This window comes from Bos taurus, chromosome 26 (genome assembly GCF_002263795.3).
Source record: "Bos taurus isolate L1 Dominette 01449 registration number 42190680 breed Hereford chromosome 26, ARS-UCD2.0, whole genome shotgun sequence".
Classification (NCBI taxonomy): Eukaryota; Metazoa; Chordata; class Mammalia; order Artiodactyla; family Bovidae; genus Bos; species Bos taurus.
Window position 1 is genome coordinate 10,153,806 of NC_037353.1, and position 20,173 is coordinate 10,173,978.

General features: G+C 39.2%; 1 protein-coding gene across 2 annotated transcripts in view; it reads right to left on the bottom strand.

The window, feature by feature from the left end:
* Positions 1-20,173, bottom strand: part of RNLS (renalase, FAD dependent amine oxidase) — a 276,338-nt gene that overhangs the window by 252,628 nt on the left and 3,537 nt on the right. For both annotated transcript variants that reach the window (NM_001206063.1, XM_010819756.4), the window contains exon 4: positions 12,088-12,246. In NM_001206063.1, coding sequence (NP_001192992.1) covers positions 12,088-12,246 — 159 coding nt within the window. The remainder of the gene's footprint in view (positions 1-12,087; positions 12,247-20,173) is intronic.

The following is a 20,173-nucleotide window of genomic DNA, read 5'->3' on the forward strand; positions in this document are numbered from 1 at the left end:
TTGGTCACTAACTCTACACCTAAAGCAACTAGAAAAGAAAGAAATGAAGAACCCCAGGGTTAGTAGAAGGAAATAAATCTTAAAAATTAGGGCAGAAATAAATGCAAAAGAAACAAAAGAGACCATAGCAAAAATCAACAAAGCCAAAAGCTGGTTCTTTGAGAGGATAAATAAAATTGACAAACCATTAGCCAGACTCATCAAGAAACAAAGGGAGAAAAATCAAATCAATAAAATTAGAAATGAAAATGGAGAGATCACAACAGACAACACAGAAATACAAAGGATCATAAGAGACTACTATCAACAATTACATGCCAATAAAATGGACAACTTGGAAGAAATGGACAAATTCTTAGAAAAGTACAACTTCCCAAAACTGGACCAGGAAGAAATAGAAAATCTTAACAGACCCATCACAAGCACGGAAATTGAAACTGTAATCAAGAATCTTCCAGCAAACAAAAGCCCAGGTCCAGATGGCTTCACAGCTGAATTCTACCAAAAATTTAGAGAACAGCTAACACCTATCTTGCTCAAACTCTTCCAAAAAATTGCAGAGGAAGGTAAACTTCCAAACTCATTCTATGAGGCCACCATCACCCTAATACCAAAACCTGACAAAGATCCCACAAAAAAAGAAAACTACAGGCCAATATCACTGATGACCATAGATGCAAAAATCCTTAACAAAATTCTAGCAATCAGAATCCAACAACACATTAAAAAGATCATACACCATGACCAAGTGGGCTTTATCCCAAGGATGCAAGGATTCTTCAATATCCGCAAATCAATCAATGTAATACACATTAACAAAATGAAAAATAAAAACCATATGATTATCTCAATAGATGCAGAGAAAGCCTTTGACAAAATTCAACATCCATTTATTAAAAAACTCTCCAGAAAGCGGGAATAGAGGGAACATACCTCAACATAATAAAGGCTATATATGACAAACCCACAGCAAACATTATCCTCAATGGTGAAAAATTGAAAGCATTTCCTCTAAAGTCAGGAACAAGACAAGGGTGCCCACTTTCACCATTACTATTCAACATAGTTTTGGAAGTTTTGGCCACAGCAATCAGAGCAGAAAAAGAAATAAAAGGAATCCAAATTGGAAAAGAAGAAGTAAAACTCTCACTATTTGCAGATGACATGATCCTCTACATAGAAAACCCTAAAGACTCCACCAGAAAATTACTAGAAATAGTCAATGACTATAGTAAAGTTGCAGGATATAAAAAAAAAAAAATAGCAATAAAATGCAAATTTCAAGACAATACATTTAGAAGGTACCATATGCCTGGAGCAAGGTGTAGAAGGGCACTCACTAAGCTGTTAACGTTAATTATTATACCTCCAGGGAGTAGAAAAGGAAGACAGAACAGGAAATGAATTATTAGTTCAACTTTGGATTGTTTCATTTTTATAAGATTATTAATCAGCTTTGTCATTTAAAGTGATGAAAAATTATTTGGGGGAGAGGAGAACCAGGACTACTTAATTTTTTTTAACTTACCCAACAAAATGTAATATAACAAACATTCAAAAAAATTTGTGGAATGAAGTACAGGGGAATAGGAGGGAGATGCAATATGTTTAAATTTAAATGTGTTTGCAAGAGGTAAGAAGATAACCAATAATGGAATGACAAAGCACTGTAGATCGTATAAATGAACAATGTGAGGAAAGGAATAAGAATATTTGATAGAGTTGGCCAATAAGAAAAAGGGAAAAAGTGGGGGAAAAAGTAAAATAAAAAATAGACATCAATGTTAAGGATAAATACAATATAATTGTTATTTCATTAAATGTAAAAGGGTTGAATTCTCTTATCAAAAGAAATAGACTTTTCATGTTAGATTTAGAAACTCTCAGCTAGATGGGTTAATATCTATGTGGCTGGAATTATGACTGGTTTTATTTTCTTTTTACTTTCAAAACTTTCATCAATAAAGTATATCAATTATAAAATAAAATTCAAATTTAAAAAGTATATAATATCAAAAAAAGAAAGATTCTGAACAATTTTATGTAACTTAAATATAAGCGCTAAGGGGAAAATTAGTGGTAGAATATCTGAAATCAGAGACTGGAAAGGAACACAGTGCAGGGACAGCCTGAGGAGCTCTGTTCTGCTGCTAGAGTACAAGTGGGAGAAAAGAGGAGGGGTGGTACTCGGGTAAGTACTGAGAAGGTGGTTATTTACTAGTACATCTTTAGAAAGTAAAAACCGTAACACCGGGATTTTTAATAGTTCATTAAAAACCTATCATCTGTGAATTTACTGAAACTTTTAAATGATTACACTTCAGATGAACAAGTGTTTTGACTTCTAAAATGTAAGCCAAGTAAGCGTTTTTTGTACTGTATGGTACATGCATGTGTGCCAAGTCACTTCAATCATGTTTAACTCTTTGCAATCCCATGGACTGTAGCCTTCCAGGCTCCTCTGTCCATGGGATTCTCCAGGCAAGAATACTGGAATGGGCTGCCACTTCCTTCTCCAGGGAATCTTCCCAATCCAAGGATCAACTCTGGTCTCTTACATCTGCATTGGCAGGTGGGTTCTTTACCACTAGCGCCACCTGGGAAGCATTTTTTAGATGTAGTCAAATAAATAATATTTTATTGTATTGAAAACTTCTGTACATTGAAGTAGAGTGGCATCTCCTTAGTGTAAAACTATGTACCTTAAGGCTTAAAGGTTTCTGCTCTTCCTTCAGTGGCTATATTCTAGAATTTTAATAACAGTTTCAGGTTCTCCTAATTTATAAGTGAATATATATGTACATGTATACATGCATCTCCATCATTACTGTAAATCTCCATTGTACAAGTGTGGAGTATTATATTTCTAGATAAATAATTTTTAATTTCTCTTGGATTATATTCATATATGCATGTGATCCTCTGGTTATTATAGTTTGCCTTCTTGAGACCTGAAGCTTTACCACATTTTTGCTATAATTCAGCAACTAGAAATTAAAGAACTCACCAAAATATGTTATTTAGGAAAAATAAACTCACTTTTCTCCACCTTCCAATCTAGGAAAAAGACTCTCAATGTTGTGTTTCTAAAGGTTGGGATGGACACACACACACACACACACACACACACACACAGCCAAAAGCAAAGTGTCTTTCTTTTGCAGAGTCTTAAACTGGATTAAGTTGGCAGATTCCTGAAAATGGGAGGGGGAGGTGGTGGAGATAAAATGCTTAAGGGACAGGGGTTTGGGGGGATTCCTGTCCAGGTGGAGACCTAGCTCTCACTTGTGTGCCCGGCCAGCTGGGATCTTACTGCACAATGCCTGTGAAGTATGTCTCTCAGCATGTAGAACAATGGAAAGCTCTCGGTGTCAGTGCAGTGTTATCCCTTGAAAGGCATCCTTGAGTTCACACAAGGCATCGCATCTAACCCATGTCAGAGGACCAGGGCTGGCCCAGTCCCACACAGCAGAGATGACGGGGCAGTAACAATGACAACCTTATGGACTTAGGTCCCATGCCTCCTCTGTTTTCTGGCATTATAGAAGCCTGGGATTCCTGTGGGATCCCAAAGGGAAGGGAAGCAGCTCTAATGACGACTGAGGTTGGGTTTGCTATCAGGTGGACAGAAAGATGGTCTAAGCAGATAATTTGTATATTTAGAGAAATGAAGGAATGAATGATCCTTTGCTCCCTAGTGTTGCAAATTCTAACTCAAGATGATCACAGGATATTCTGGATACAAATACACCATTGTTTTACAGAAGGGCAAATTAATGTTTCTCATTGTGTTTCCAATATGCTTTTTATTGATATCCAAAATCCTTACTAAGAGATTTCTGGCTGTCTTTTTGTAGGCACACATTTGAGTGATAATAATGAATCTGACTTGTCTACAGAGATGATTTGTACCACCATCATTTGCTTATTCATAACCAAGAACTCAGACCACACCACCTTATAAAAATGCTTTCCTATTGGTTTCCCTTAAAACAGAACTTCACACTTATCAGATGTAAAGCTCATCTGTTATTTTTGTGCTCACATACAGCCTAATGAGAACACCTGGCCAGTGGGCTTTGCATCTTCTAAATTTACGTGAGTTAGCATTTAGAAAAAATGTCAGGAACATGAGGACACTTAAGAAATATTCCCATCATGGTGCCTCCTCAGAGGTAGGGGTGATCCTATGAACAGTGTATACGGAGGTCACATGGGTGGGTGCAGATGTTATGACAAGGTGTTTATTCATTGACTCTAGTACAGGTTTGGAATGTGAGGTAAAGAGATGTAGCAGAGGAGTGAGATTGTACCTCCCTCTGAAAGAGGTGGCTTTCATAAAAATGTCCCTGCTGACTTGTGAAAAAGCTCTTATTCCTCTTACAAAAGTGATCAACTCATTAATCAAAAGTTAATTAATGTAGAGTTTTCAAGGCAATTGTCATGTTCTTTCACAACAGTGAATATGTCTGTGACGTGTTCTATTTGTAAAACCCTGAAAGTAAAATAGTCACCATTGTTTAAATCCCAACACTAAGCATACAACCCTTTAAACAGACATCTCAGAACTTTTCATTAAGGGTAAAGAAGTCGTAAACACTAAAAAGTTACTGGCAGTATTAATATCAATACTAACAAGTTCTTACTGTGTGCTCAGCATACTTCTAAGTCTTCTACTCAGGCTATCTCATGTAATCTTCACTAAATCTTATGTGGCTAGATAATGTTACTTATCCTCATTTTATAAAGATGGAAACCAAAGCTCAGAGAAGTTAAGCAACTTGCCCCATATCTCCCAGACATTAAGAGGCAGCGCTGGGTTACAAATTCCGGCTCTGTCTCTTAACTCCCTCCATAGAGTAGCCAATGCTAAATAAGTAAACACCAAGTGACCAGAACACTTTCTGCGAAGCACAGAATACTTTCTGTGAAGCACACTTTCTGTGAAACAGATTTCATTTCATTCCAGCTTCCCCCTGGAAGCTCTGAAGGACAGAGGCTGAGCTGGATGGATCCTGAAGGAGAGAGAACACAGAGGATGTGTCAAATCGGGAGCTCTGTGAACAAAGCACAGGTGAAGAACGCATGCTTCATCCCAAGACCCAGAGGAGACCAAGATCCCCGCAGGAGGCTAGCTCGATGACTCCCCTTGCCTCTCTCCTCTCTCCTCCTGGCGACTCTTCTGATCTGTTGCCACGTGCTCAACTCAACATAGCCCCTCACTTCTGCTCTCACCCAGTCCGTCTCCTGTCTCCCTAGATCTCTCTGTGTCTCTCTCTCTCTTTCTTTTTTCCATCCTTCCATCCTCTTTTCCTTTCTCCCTTCTTTCCTTTCTTTTCCTAAGAAAAATTTATCAGTGTTTTTTAAGGACCAAACTATAAAGGACGCATATTCATTGAGACCCTTAGAAATACTCATTCCTCTCATCTAAGCATGTGGGAGAAGACCTAAGGAGCCCCATAGAGGGGGAGGTCTGGTGCAGAGAAAAGAAACTTTTCATGTTCTTCATTCCTCAAAACAGAGAAGGCAATGGCACCCCACTCCAGTACTCTTGCCTGGAAAATTCCATGGATGGAGGAGCCTGGTAGGCTGCAGTCCATGTGGTCGCTAAGAGTTGGGCATGACTGAGCGACTTCACTTTCACTTTTCACTTTCATGCATTGAAGAAGGAAATGGCAACCCACTCCAGTGTTCTTGCCTGGAGAATCCCGGGGACGTGGGAGCCTGGTGGGCTGCAGTCTATGGGGTCACACAGAGTCAGACACGACTGAAGTGACTTAGCAGCAGCAGCAGCAGCAGTAGCATTCCTTAAAATCACTTAGCACATCCCATCTGCTTCATTTTTACAAGGTTTATCTCACTCTTTTCCACTGCCTCTGCCACTTTTCTAGCAAGAGAATGAAACAACTGTGGCAGGAAAATCAGGATGTGTATTCAGATGTTCCATTACAACTGATGAAGAGCTCTATTGAAATGTGTGTGCTCAGTCGCTTCAGATGTGTCTGACTCTGCAAGCCCGTGGACTGTAGCCCTCCAGGCTTCTCTGTCCATGAGATTCTCTAGGTAACAATATTGGAGTGGGTTACTGTACCTTCTTCTAGGGGATCTTCCTGACCCAGGGATTGAACCTGCATCTCCTGCACTGTAGGTGGATTCTTTACACCTGAGCCACTAGGGAAGCCCCCTTTAAATGTGTAGGAAACATGAAATCAAGACAATGATATTTGAAAGGTGTCTCCTTTTTTCTTGACCATACTTTCTCCTGTCCAGCCCCTAATACATTATATGAACTTATACAGGACTGATGATGTCTTAAATTGCTCATAAGGGTGAAAGAAGCAATTAGCCTCAAAGTTCCTCCTAATCCTAAAATTTCATGATCTATTGACACTCATGCTTTTATCCCAGTATCATTAACCAGGGCCCAAGCCAGGACCAGTAGACTCAATGATTCACTGACTTCTAGGAGCTTATAATCAAGTTGGAAATAAAAAAGACATTCATTTGGCAGATACTGACTGAACAATAACTATGATGTGTGGGTCTACATGGAGATGTAGGAGATACGGGTTTGATCCCTGGGTCAGGAAGATCCCCTGGAGGAGAAAAAGGCAATCCACTCTAGTATTCTTACCTGTAAAGTCCCATGGATAGAGGAGCCTGGTGGGCTACAGTCCGTGGGGTCTCAAAGAGTCAAACATGACTGAACACAGCACACGGTGGGTCTGTATGCAAAATGGTATTTGATGCTGGGTGGGGATGGAGTGGCCTATAGGAGCCGTTTTCTCTGAATTTTATGGCTTAGTGGGGAAGACACTGAAAAAATAAGGATCACAATAAAATCTGATGAGTACTTTGATAGGGCAGACTGTGCCAAACAGGCCTAACTGGAGGAAAAAACTCCCATTAGGGTACCTGTTAAAGATACAGATTCCTGGGCTCGATCCAAAGAGTAAGAATCAGAATCTTCCCAAAGGTGCCTCTTGTTTGTGGTTCAGTCGCTAAGTCGTGTCCAACTCTATGAGACGCCATGGACTGGAGTACATCGGGCTCCTCTGTCCTTCACTAGCTCCTGGCATCTGCTCTGACTCATGTCCATTGAGTCAGTGATGCCGTCTAACCATCTCATATTCTGCCACCCAATTCTCTTTTTGCCTTCGATCTCTCCCAGCACCAGGATCTTTTTTCAGTGAGTTGGCTCTTTGCATTAGGTGACCAAAGTATCGGGCCTTTAGCTTTGGCATCATTCCTTCTAATGAATATTCAGGGTTGATTTCATCCGGGATTAACTGCTTTGATCTCCTTGCTGTCCAAGGGACTCTCAAGAGTTTTCTCTGGCACCACAATTCAAAAGCATCAATTCTTTGGCACTCAGCCTTCTTTATGGTCCAACTCTCACGGCCGTAAACAACCACACTTTTTTTTTTTTTAACTCACAGTGTTCATTAAAGAAAGTTTGGAAAACATGGTGAACAAGAATGAGCAGGACACTGTGGGAATTCACAAGTACAGGAAACAATCAGTAATAGCAAGGTCTAAGACACTGTGTCTAAATGTGGTTATGTGTATGGGCCCTGAAAGCATACTACTAAGGCTCACATCTCACCATCACCACCAGAAATGGAAATAATAGTCTTTAGAATTGTTGTGAGGATCACGTGAGTTAATCTCATAATATTAATATAGAGAGAGTAGCACAGTTATAAAGTGAAAGTGAAAGTGTTAGTCGCTCAGCTGTGTCCGACTCTATGGGACTCTATGGACTGTAGCCCACCCGGCCCCTCTGTCCATGGAATCCTCCAGGCAAGAATACTTGCGTGGGTTGCCATTCCACAACCAGAGGGCAAATCATGAATCACAAGACATTCACCGTATCGTGCATAACGCTTCATTATTCTCCCAACTGGGAGAATGTAATAATCAACTGCCAAAAACACTAGCTCTGTTTTTCCTGTAAAAAGGAAAATAGGGGAAGGGAAAAGTAGATAAGGGAAAACCCAGACCATGCTGCAATCCAAAGGGAAGTCTTTCAGGTTAGAGATGGTTCTATATTGATTCTACGAGTAGACATGATTGAGAAAGAGGGACAGAGAGAATGAGAAGACAAGAACAAAGGAATCCAGAGACACAGGGCTGCTGGTAGTCTGCACGAATGTGCGACCTGTAGCACAGCTCTAGTTCTGTCACTAACTGCTATAAACTTTTGGGTAAATTAGTTAATTGTCATGGGCGTAAATGGAGTTTTGTGAATTATATTACAGATAATTTTATATACAGCCTGTATTTCAGTCTTATTCATAGTTCTCGACCCAGGGATGGAACTTGTGTCTCCTGCTTTGCTGGCGGATTCTTTACCCTCTGAGCCATCAGGGAAGCCCCCAGTTCTCTGGAGTTAAAAAATTTGGGGGGAAACTGCAATATATACGGTATCCACTAGATGGCAATAGATAGCTTTGTAAATGGAGGTCTTTCATAGAAATTGAAGATGACTAATCATTGGAAAAGACCCTGATGCTGGGAAAGATTGAAGGCGGGAGGAGAAAGGGATGACAGAGGATGAGATGGTTGGTTAGCATCACCGACTCAATGGACCTGAGCTTGACTAAACTCCGGGAGTTGGTGATGGACATGGAGGCCTGCCATGCTGCAGTCCATGGAGTCACAAGGAGTCAAACGCGACTGACAGACTGAACTGAATTGACTGAACAAGCCAGCAACACTGTTTAAGGTTCTCCAAAAACAGAGAGATGACACTAATTTCTCATACTGAGGTCCTTATTGAGATTTATAACATAAAGAGAAATCACATATTTTTAATCCCTTTCTTTTAGACCCACAGGTATTCATGGGTCATGTTAGGACATTCTGCTTTTAACCTTTACTGCTAGAGTGGGTTATTTCATAACAATGAAGTAAACACAGAATTATTTGCATGAAGGCCAATTCTGAACTGAGCTGGAACAACACCCCAAAGATCCTTGCCCTCAGTCAAAAGTACTAAGTCAATCATTTGTAAACTTTTTCATCACAAAGAGCCCTATATGTTCTCTCTTATCACATCCAAATCTTTGGGGCCCCAGAGATTGTGGGACCCCATAGACTGTAGCCCACCAGGTTCCTCTGTCCATGGGATTTTTAAGGCAAGAATACTGGAGTGAGTGGCCATTTCCTCCTCCAGGGATTCTTGCCAACCCAGTGACTGAACTCGATTCTCTGGCATCTCCTACACTGGCAGGCAGATCTTTACCACTGAGCCACCTGGAAAACCCCTAAAGAGCCTATGTATCCTACCACTAAAAAAGAAAAGGAAAAAAAAGATCTATTTTCCTTTTCAGCAAGATACACTTTTAAAATGGTGTAAACATTACATTTTTTATAGTAAGAGTAAACTACCTTTATTTTCAAAGTTATGACCGTTCAAAAAATTATAATAAAGAAAATCATCTCAAAGTAGTAACAATGCTATTAAACTATTTTCGGTAGATACAGAAGAAAAAGCAATGCATCTTTTTATCCTTTTTAACTTAAAAATATTTAAAAATCTTCCCATGTTAGTAAATAAAATGATCACTAGTATCTAATAGTTCACAGATAGATATTTACAAAATTTATGGAACATACTTTAACTGAAATGTCTGGTCTTCTGTGACAACACTTTGTTTCACAAACTGACAGACATGGCTCTATTTAAAGATGAATAATTATTAGGCAGAAACGTATGCAGAGGAAAGGAAGACAATCTCTGATAGAACATAATAGACACTAACAAATAAGCTGAGGAAAAGACATATTAGAAAATATTTTCCTAGGAAGCAGATTAGTTCAACAAATACTCAGGCAATGAATGACCTAAAAACAGTGAAGAGATCTATGACCTCTTTGAAACAATATCTCAAGGAAGGGAGCAGAAGGAATACATTTGGAAGCAACATGGATGACATAGAGGAAGGCTAGAAATAGAAAGTAAAAAATAACAGAAAGACCAAAGTTGAAACTGAGTTGAGACAAACAGCAGATATTTGTGTACTGAATTTTTTCAGATACTCTGGGATCGGAATAAATAGAACAAAGATAAATTGTCATTTAAGTATTAAAAGGAAACTGAACTGAAAATAAGGGAAAAGCTGAATCTTCAAATAAAAAACAGAATAACACAATCTGTGAAAAACTGACACAAAGCTATTAACAATAAGATATATCTTTATGAAATTACTGGACTCAAAAATAAACAAATAAAAAAGTACTTCTAAAATATCTCCAAAAGGCTAAAGTAAAAAGGATGTACCAGACAAATGAAAATAAAAGAACGAACATCTTGCTTATCAGTAAAGGTTGATGTGAAAGCAAAATAAAATAAAAAATGACACTAAAGAAAGAATTTAAGTTAAAGGGTATAATTTTAATGGAGACATATTATGAATCAAATAATGTAGTATCAAAAATTCATAAAGCAAAATTCACCTCCCCAAACCCCAGGAAACCAGCAATACAGTAATAGTAGAATTAAGTTATCTCTCTAAGCCCAACACAGTTCAGCCACTCAAAAAGTAAGACTATAGATGATCTAAATAAAATTATTGATTAGCAGGCCCTTGAACACCTTAGGACTCAGTCTATGTCATGGTGTGATATTTTGTATGTCATTTAATACAAATATTGAGAAATATTTTTAAAATGCAACACTGAAGGGTCTCTCATCACATACAAAGCTATGTTGCTTTAAAACCTGGAATATGCAATTTATAATACAACCGAATACATTGACCAATAACCACGTTTTAGTTAAAAGTTACAGTATGTTATTTAACACTGTCTCAAAATCAATTCAATTTTTACAGAATCCATGATAATAAATTATCCTACTTTAAAGTGACTTTGGCAGCACACTAGATACAGATGCATGAAAGAGATCTTTGACGTTCATTTTCTAGCTTGCCTATGGCCATATGATAAATATTCCAATCCTTTTTCTATTCCTGTCTCACACTGTACTGGAAAAGAAGCTATATATTGTTACTGCATGGTAGAATTGATACTCAAGCTGCTTTCAAGATGAAATATCCAGCTCCATTCTTACTCAGAGAACAAGCTCTATTACAGTTCTAAATCGAAGATCTAGAAACCATACTTATTGCCAGGTTTCTTTCTAATGGTGACAAAAGGCCATTTCTCAACCAAACCCAATGTCACCTTCAGTCACGCAACAAAGTCAAAAGTAACAGGCATGTCACATCCTTGCCGTCTTGCCACCATCACCAGACTCTGTTTTGTTCCAACTCATGGAATTCAAGGCAATATGAAGTATCAACCAGAAAGCAATGACTTTGACGTGTCAGGTTCACTCAAAACACGACGGTCAGGGGAATAATCAGTTAAACCTGGCACAAGTAGACGCAAAGCAGAGCTACAGAAAAGCTCTTCTTGAGAATCCAGGTAACAGGGAACTCTGTAGAGACAGAAACTAGCTAATTGGCTGCTTAGAGCTGGGGGCAGGGATGGAAGATGGAGGGATGGAAGTGAGAGCTACTGACTGTGGGAATGGTTTCATGTCATTGGATATCTGAAATAAATACCATTGAAATACACACTTCAGGTAGATGGGTTGTATAGTATGTGAATTAGTCTCAAAGCTGTTTTTTATGAAAAGAGGTGGGAGCAGTCAGGTAAAGGGTGAGTCCAACAAATTTCAGTCAGGGAAGAACCTGAGACTCACACTCAGCAACAAGTCAAGATAAAGTTTACCATGTTTGTCACATAATGAATGTTTACATCATAAAAATCTTTTTTTCCAGAATGGCCACAAAGAGACTGTTCTTCTTTTGGGTCAAACTACTACATCTCCCTCAAAAATATTTACTTCTTAAAGGCAAGAACAAAAAGAGGAATACTCAATTCTTAATTTTTTTTAAAAAAATCTGGATTGCAGTTTGACCTAGACTAGTATCATGAACCAGGCCGTAGTATCTGTTTTTAGAACATGCAAATCAGTAGAACCCATATCTACCCTTTGCTAAGACACTTAAGCTGAATTCACTCAGATCAGAGAAAGCCCAGCCCCTGAGGTAAACAGCGCGGGCTGAGACTCACAGTTGGTGATGTCACCTCGAAGCTGCAGAATCTGAGGAGCAGGCATTGTGAGGACAACGATATCAAACTGCTCAGAGGAGCCCGTTTCCCTGGAGACTTCCCACTTGTTGTCTCTCAAATTGATCTGAGTCACACGCTGTCTGAAGCAGATATCAGCACCTGTTCCAAAAGCAAAATCATGCTCACATAATCAGGATTTTCCACACGAATGAGGGGGAAGAGAAGTCACAAACTGGATCCATTCAGATAAGTAGAGTGTGAAGTTCATCTTCTACAGCTTCCTGGGCTTCACTTTCTGTCTCACGTAATGGGACTCCCTCCCTTCTGGTACTGCTAGACTTCCCTATCAATGCCCGCTGAGGGGAAAAATACTGCTACAATTAATAACAATAGTAACCATGGCTATATTTCATTAATCATCTACTGTATGCCAAGACTATGCCAAACACTAGATATACATTATACCAATTCATTTCACAGAAAAGGAAACAGATTTAGAATTGTCATGCCATGATTTAAATCCACATCCTTCGGACTATAAAGATCACTATCTTGGGGGAGCAAGTATCAGATCAGATTAGATCAGATCAGTCGCTCATTTGTGTCCGGCTCTTTGTGTCCCCATGAATCGCAGCACGCCAGGCCTCCCTGTCCATCACCAACTCCCGGAGTTCACTCAGACTCACGTCCATCGAGTCAGTGATACCATCCAGCCATCTCATCCTCTGTCATCCCCTTCTCCTCTTGCCCCCAATCCCTCCCAGCATCAGAGTCTTATCCAATGAGTCAACTCTTTGCATGAGGTGGCCAAAGTACTGGAGTTTCAGCTTTAGCATCATTCCTTCCAAAGAAATCCCAGGGCTGACCTCCTTCAGAATCTTAGTAAAGGTGTTAAGGATTCTTCTCTCCGGTAATATTCCTTATTAAAAATACCGATATTGCCTATTAAACCTGAAAAAGTAACTCTGTAAGCAAAATCCAAGTCTCATCAATAGATCAATTATCTTAATTAAGAAGAATCAAAATTAAGAAAAAGACAATCTGGAATATCCTCTCTTTTCCCTTCTTTGCACTTACCACAAATACATTTTAATAATTACTTGAGTACTTATATGATTGGTATTTTATTCCCTTTTAATTTGTCAGCTCCATGAGTTTACACCTATTTTTTCTATGTATAGTATATAGTACACAAAGTATTGTACTGGGAACAGAGGTATTTAATCAATATATGTTTAAGAGAATGAATTATGAACTGAAAGCTAGGAAAATATAATTGGATCATTAAGTCCCCTTGGTATACTAGTTCTTACTTCACATTCTGGTTTTCAGAAAACTTTCATTTTAAAATAAATCTACTTTTATTTGGCCTCATGAATAGAAAGGAAATAAGTGAAAATGGAATAAAGGGGGAAAAAAGGACACTAAAAGACCCTGCCCACCATTGCATGTGACATCTCATATTCCTAGCTACTAAGAATCCAGCTGAAGTCCAACCTTGGCATCCAGCTCCCTTTCCATAGCTATTCTAGCTCAGTGTGAACCTTCTCATCTCCATAATCACTGCCTTTACCTCTCACTCGGACACTGATTCAAAGTATCTCTATGTTTTAGATATGTCTTGCTAAGTCGCGTCAGTCGTGTCTGACTCTTAGCAATGCTATGGACTTTAGCCCACCAGGCTCCTCTGCCCATAAGATTCTCCAGGCAAGAATTCTGGAGTGGACTGCCATGCCCTCCTACAGGGGATCTTCCCATCCCAGGGATGGAACCCGCATCTTACATCACTTGCATTGGTAGACAGGCTTTTTACCACTAGTGCCACCTGGGAAGCCCTAGATATGTCTTATCAATCCCCAAATACTCTTGGGCTCCTCCATGTCAGCTCTTCTCTAGATCTCATACACCTTTATATCTTTCATATTCCCTTAAATAACTCTGCTGCTGCTGCTGCTAAGTCGCTTCAGTCGTGTCTGACTCTGTGGGACCCCATAGATGGCAGCCCACCAGGCTCCCTGTCCCTGGGATTCTCCAGGCAAGAACACTGGAGTGGGTTGCCATTTCCTTCTCCAGTGCATGAAAGTGAAAAGTGAAAGTGAAGTCGCTCAGTCGTGTCCGACCCTCAGGGACCCCATGGACTGCAGCCTACCAGGCTCCTCCGTCCATGGGATTTTCCAGGCAAGAGTACTGGAGTGGGGTGCCATTGCCTTCTCCTAAATAACTCTACAATATAGTAATTACAAATTTTAAAAATCAAATGCAAATAGAAGGACTGATGCCCTCAATCTCTTTGAGGCAATTAGAGTTATTCAGTTCAAAGAATTAGAGCAAGGGTTTGTAAATAGCATTCCAGCTTGCCTGAGGGTTTCTCTAAGGCTCCTCTTTAGAGAACGTGCAAATAATTGGCGCTTTGAACTCACACCCACCATTCCCTTTACTCCAACCAGAGCGGCTCCACTTCCCTCTCTTCATTTTCTTCAGGATGTCTTTCCCCTGACTTAGTTGCCTCACATGCCTCTCTCTCTAGTCCTGGCCCTGATCCAGACTTCAAGTAAGTCAACTGACTTTATAAACTTTATGCAGTTGTGTTTTTACATAATATTCCCTTTGAAAACAGCATTACATTGGTTTTCTTTTTGGTGGTCACTAGGAGGGTGTGGTTAAGAGAACTGAACTACACCAACTATTAACAGAAATTCTTCATATCCAGTCAAATGCCTTAGACATATATCCCAGTGGTCCTGAAGTGTTCTGCAAGATGACTATCCATGGTTCTCTAGGTGTGGACCTCAGACCAGAAGCACCTTGGAACTTGCTAGAAACACAAATTCTCATGTCCCAACTCAGACCTGAATAAGAATCTGGAGATCAGGCCTAGTAGTCTGCATTTAAGAAGCCTCCAGGTTTGTTACCACGCACATGTAACAGTGTGAGAACCATGGGGGTAGATAAATAGACCCAAATCTAACACTGAAACTGGCAAAGCCACTCAAAAACAGCATTTTCCAAGAATTAGGGGCAGTGGTATACCTGCTCTAACCAGGAAGTTTTCCTTTCCAATTGTGATGATTCAAGTTTTTGGGAAAGTGGCATTTCCTCGTAAAAGTAACTAATAACTTTTGAAAGGACCACATGACCAAATGTAAGGCTAAATGATCTAGCCACAAAACTACATACAAATTTTCAGTCTGAGCTTAGTAAATGTCACCATGTCCCTGTGTTGCATATACTTTTTCAGAGGTTTCTCACTGTATTTAGAATTAAGTATAAAATCTTAATAGTGTTTACAAAGCCCCTTATGATCTGGCCCCTGCCTTACTCTTGAACTTGAACTTACTCATTTACTACCCTCCAGTCACAATGACCTTTTCATTCCATAAATGTACCATCTTCCTCCTACTTGAGAATAGTTTCAACTTGATATGCCCATCGCATGCAGTTCTCACCACTCAGCTCTCGGCCTAGTTCATTCTTGCTTACCTTTCAAGTATCTGTGAAAACATTAGTGTCTTAGAGATGCTTTTCCTGACACATCTCCCCTGTCTCACTCTTCTCAGATGCACGTTAGTTTAGGTCCTATTACTAGAGCTCACTCATGACACTCTCACTTTTTCTTCTTAGCATTTATTATGTACATTTTTGTGTGCATGAAATCAGTTTTTGTCTTTCCCTCCAACTATGCTCTACATTAACAAAGGTGAGGATCAATGTGTTTTACTTACCACTGTTTCCCCAGCACGTATTTCATAAAACTTTTTTTAAAAATCTGCAGATAGCTACAAAGATATCAAACTACAAAGAAATTATAACCATTTTACAAAGGCAAATACGTTTCTGTTACATATTTGTTCAATGCCTATCCCCTGCCTTCCTCCATGTTAGAAGATGTTAGTCACAAGTGTTGATCACGTTCGACCCTTTGTGACCCCAGGGACTGTAGCCTGCCAGGCTCCTCTGTCCATGGAATTCTCTAGGCAACAATGAAGTGGGTTGCCATTTCCTTCTCCAGGGGATCTTCCTGACGGAAGGATACAACTGGTCTCCTGCATCGCAGGCAGATTCTTTACCATCTGAGCCACCAGGGAAGCCCCTCCATGTTAGAGAATCTAAACTTACCTTTTTCCAATAATTTCCTACAAACAGGTTTCAGTTCAGAACTACTGAAATGGACCAGTAAGCAGTGTCTAACTATAATCACTGCTTAAAGTTCACCGTGGAGTGCTTAACCAAGGCTCCCAGGCTACCCTCTACCTTGTCTCTGAAAGACACTGTTATGGATGAGTGCCATGATCACCTGCCTAGGAGCCATTCTGAGACAGAACTGCCCAGGCTTAATTCCTTTATATTAATTTTAGAAAGAAAATAAACACAAAAAATGGGAGAATATGATAAAATTAAATATTGCCAGAAAGAAGCCACACTAGCTGATAGCATCTGCAAATTAAACTATCTTTTCTAATAAATCATTCCAGTTGGCCAAAAAGCTTGTTCAGACTTTTCTATGACAGCTTATGGAAAATCCCAATGAACTTTTGGGCCAAACCAATAAGTTGTCCACGTTGACTTTCAATTGTTAGTCCATGTCCCTTTTTGAAGTAGATGGTAAAATAAAAATAAATAAATACAGCAATAGTTCTTCCTATGGTGAAATGAAAGTGAAAGTCACTCAGTTGTGTCTGACTCTTTGCAACCCATGGACCATACAGTCCACAGAATTCTCCAGGCCAGAATACTGGAGTGAATAGCCATTCCTTTCTCCAGGGGATCTTCCCAACTCCAGGATAGAACCCAGGTTTCCCACATTGCAGGCAGATTCTTTACCAGCTGAGCAACAAGGCCAAACCAAATAAAAGCTTCTCACCCTGTCCTAGAAACTAAATTCATCCTCTTATGAATGATTTAATAACATGGGCCTTATTCAAAAGCAAAAGGATTTGGCTCATCACTGTTCAAATGTCACAGAAGGAACCATCATGTGACTGATCTTCCCGGGTGCATAAAGAAATAAAATGGCAAGACTCCTTGGTAGCCCCTTCCTTCCCCCTGGGGCAGGGACTAATCAGTGAAAGAGGGGACCCAGGGAAAGGGCTCAATAGTCTATTCTCTTGAACCAGGGTGGGATGGGAGCATCCTCTCAAACTTTAGGGGAAAAACCAGGAAGGAAAAGATGTTAAATTGGAGGTTTGAGGCCTTCTCATTGTCCTCCATGGGATCCCCAAGAGGAAATGACAACAGGGTCATCTTAAAGAGAGTGCTGGCGTCTTACTTACTAGTTAAGCCATTATAAGCAATGTACTTAACTTGTCTGAGTCTCATTTTTCTCATTAGTAAATGAGCATAATGATAACTACTATGAATGGCTATAAAATAGTTAGAAATGATGTACGCTAAATGCCTAACACAACATCAGATAAATAGCTTTTAACAAATGATAAGAGTAGTTTTTGTTCTCCTGAATTTCTCCTACTCCTACAATAATGACAACAAATAAATAAATAAAACAGAAAAACAGAAAAATCACATTTTATTTACTCAGAAGACAGCATTAATTGGGAAAACAGGAAGTGGGTAAAATGAACGCCAATAAACAGTTTTCTCTGCAATAAGCTTAATGTGAACACATGAAACCATAAATGAGAACAGAACACAAGTGGCATGTGCCTATTTCCTCCTACCCCCTCCCACTCATTCTGGAAAACTGGTCTATTTAAATATTGGCTTTAGAGATTTGAACCTATTCTAAAGCATACCCGACTGGACATACCCCTTACAGATAATTTCCTTGCAAGTCTGGTCGCAAACTAAATAAAACTGCTTGTATCATGAGATTGTAAGGGTGCGAACTCAACTGATACCAAAATGTAAAGCATATTTTGGAATGACCTGGCAGTTTGGGTTGTTATACACTGAGCACCTGCAAAGATCAGCTTCATTTAAGAAGATTATTTTTTTAAGCTGACATTTATCAAGAGATTTTTAAGTATATGGGCTATTATTTGCTTGAATTGGCAATGGGTGGATTATATCCTTTATTCTTCACAAAACTTTGCATTAGGTATTGTTACTGCTCTCATTTTTCCAATGAAAGAACTAAAGTACAGATTTTAACACTTTCCTAATATTACACAGCTAGGGAAGTGTGGTAGAATGTGAATTTGAATCCAGGTCATTCTGACTCCAGGGACACTCTCAAATTTCATTGTGGAAATACTAAAATAGGATAGGAGCCATTTATAGGTAGAAAGATTTAAAGAAGTCTAAAGAATGTTTAAAGGGATATAGGGGTTTCCCTGGTGGCTCAGACAATAAAGAATCCGTGTGCAATGCAGGAGACCCAGGTTCAGTTCCTAGGTCAGGAAGATCCCCTGCAGGAGGGAATGACTACCCACTTCACTATTCTTGCCTGGAGAATTCCACAGACAAAGGAGCCGGTGGGGCTATAGTCCATGGGGACACAACTGAGTGACTAACACTTTTTCGAAGGGATATAATTATAAAATTTTAAATAGTATAGATGATTTATAAAACCTCTAATAATAGATCTGGGTAGAGGGTGGACAGACCTCTTGAAACATTACAAAGATAATATTAAAATAAACTAAGAAAAAGTTTATATACACTCAAATTATGTAGGCCTTGAACTCAATTATATAAAAATTATTTTTTTAAAAAAGTTGAAAGTATGTCACAGAATGAACTTACGGCTCACTTACATATTACTGTGACACTTTTCCCTGCTATTTTTCTGTATTTTCCAAATTTTCAACTATTAGTAATACTTTTTTAAAAGTTACTTAAATATTTCACATAGTGATAAGAAAATCTAAAGTACTCATGCTTTCAAGAGTGTACAAATTCAAAGTATAAAGAGGTTTTTAGGAAGAACTGGTTACACTACAATGAATAAATATAGGTATATTTATATATAGGGCTTCCCAGGTGGCACTATTGGGAAAGAACTCACTTGTCAATGCAAGAGATGTAAAAGACATGGGGTTCAATACCTGGGTCGGGAAGATCCCCTGGAGAAGGGCGTGGCAATCCACTCCAGTATTCTTGCCATGGACAGGAACCTGGTGGGCTACAGTCCACAGGGTTTCAAAAGAGTCAGATGTGACTGAAGTGACTAAGCGCGTGCACACACACACACACACACACACACATATATAAGAAATCTAAATCTCTATCATTTATACCTACCTACTATATACCAGGTACCATTAGATTCTATGTGAGCTACAAATAATTAAATATGACCTCTTCTCCCAAGAGTTTCCAAAGCAAAAGAAAACCAAAAACCATATATTATCCCAAACACCTAACACAAAAAGGATGTAGGTGCGGTGTATTCAAGGACTGTCCCTTAGCTATATGATGGCAGGAACTTTGGTTCCTGTATCCCTAGTGTCCAAAACAGTGTATAGTAAGCACTCAGCAAATGTTTATTGAATGAATAGGTGTATGCATATATGGATGGCTAAATATATAATACAATTAGTAAGTACTTGGAGATTCTAATATGTATGTACATCTAATTTGGGTTAAGTAAAAGTCGTGACGGAAATGAGAATTTTTTTTAAAGTTATATGGCGGCAATATATGAAGCTGATGACATTCTACAAAATATACAAAGAGTGTCACCATCTGTGATGGTTAATTTTACGTGTCAACTTGACTGAGTCATGAGGTTCTCATATATTTGGCAAACACTATTCTGGCTATGTATGTGAGGGTGTTTTGGAAGAAAGTAATATTTAAATTCGTAGACTGAATAAAGCAGGTCACCCTCCCTAATGCAGGTGGGTATCATCCAATCAGTCACAGGCCTGAATAAAACAGAAAGGCTGACCCTCCCACCAGTAAAAAAGTATTCCTGTCTGATAGCCTTTGAACTGGGACACTGTTTCATTCTCCTACCTTCAGACTTGGACTGAAACATCTGCTCTTCTTGGTGTTGAGCTTGCCAGCCACCGAAACTGGAACTGTACCTTCAGCTCTCTAGGGTCTCAGGCTTTTGGACTGAAACTAAAGCATCAGCTCTCCTGCAGATCTTCAGACTTGTCAGCCTCCAAAATCACATAAGCTA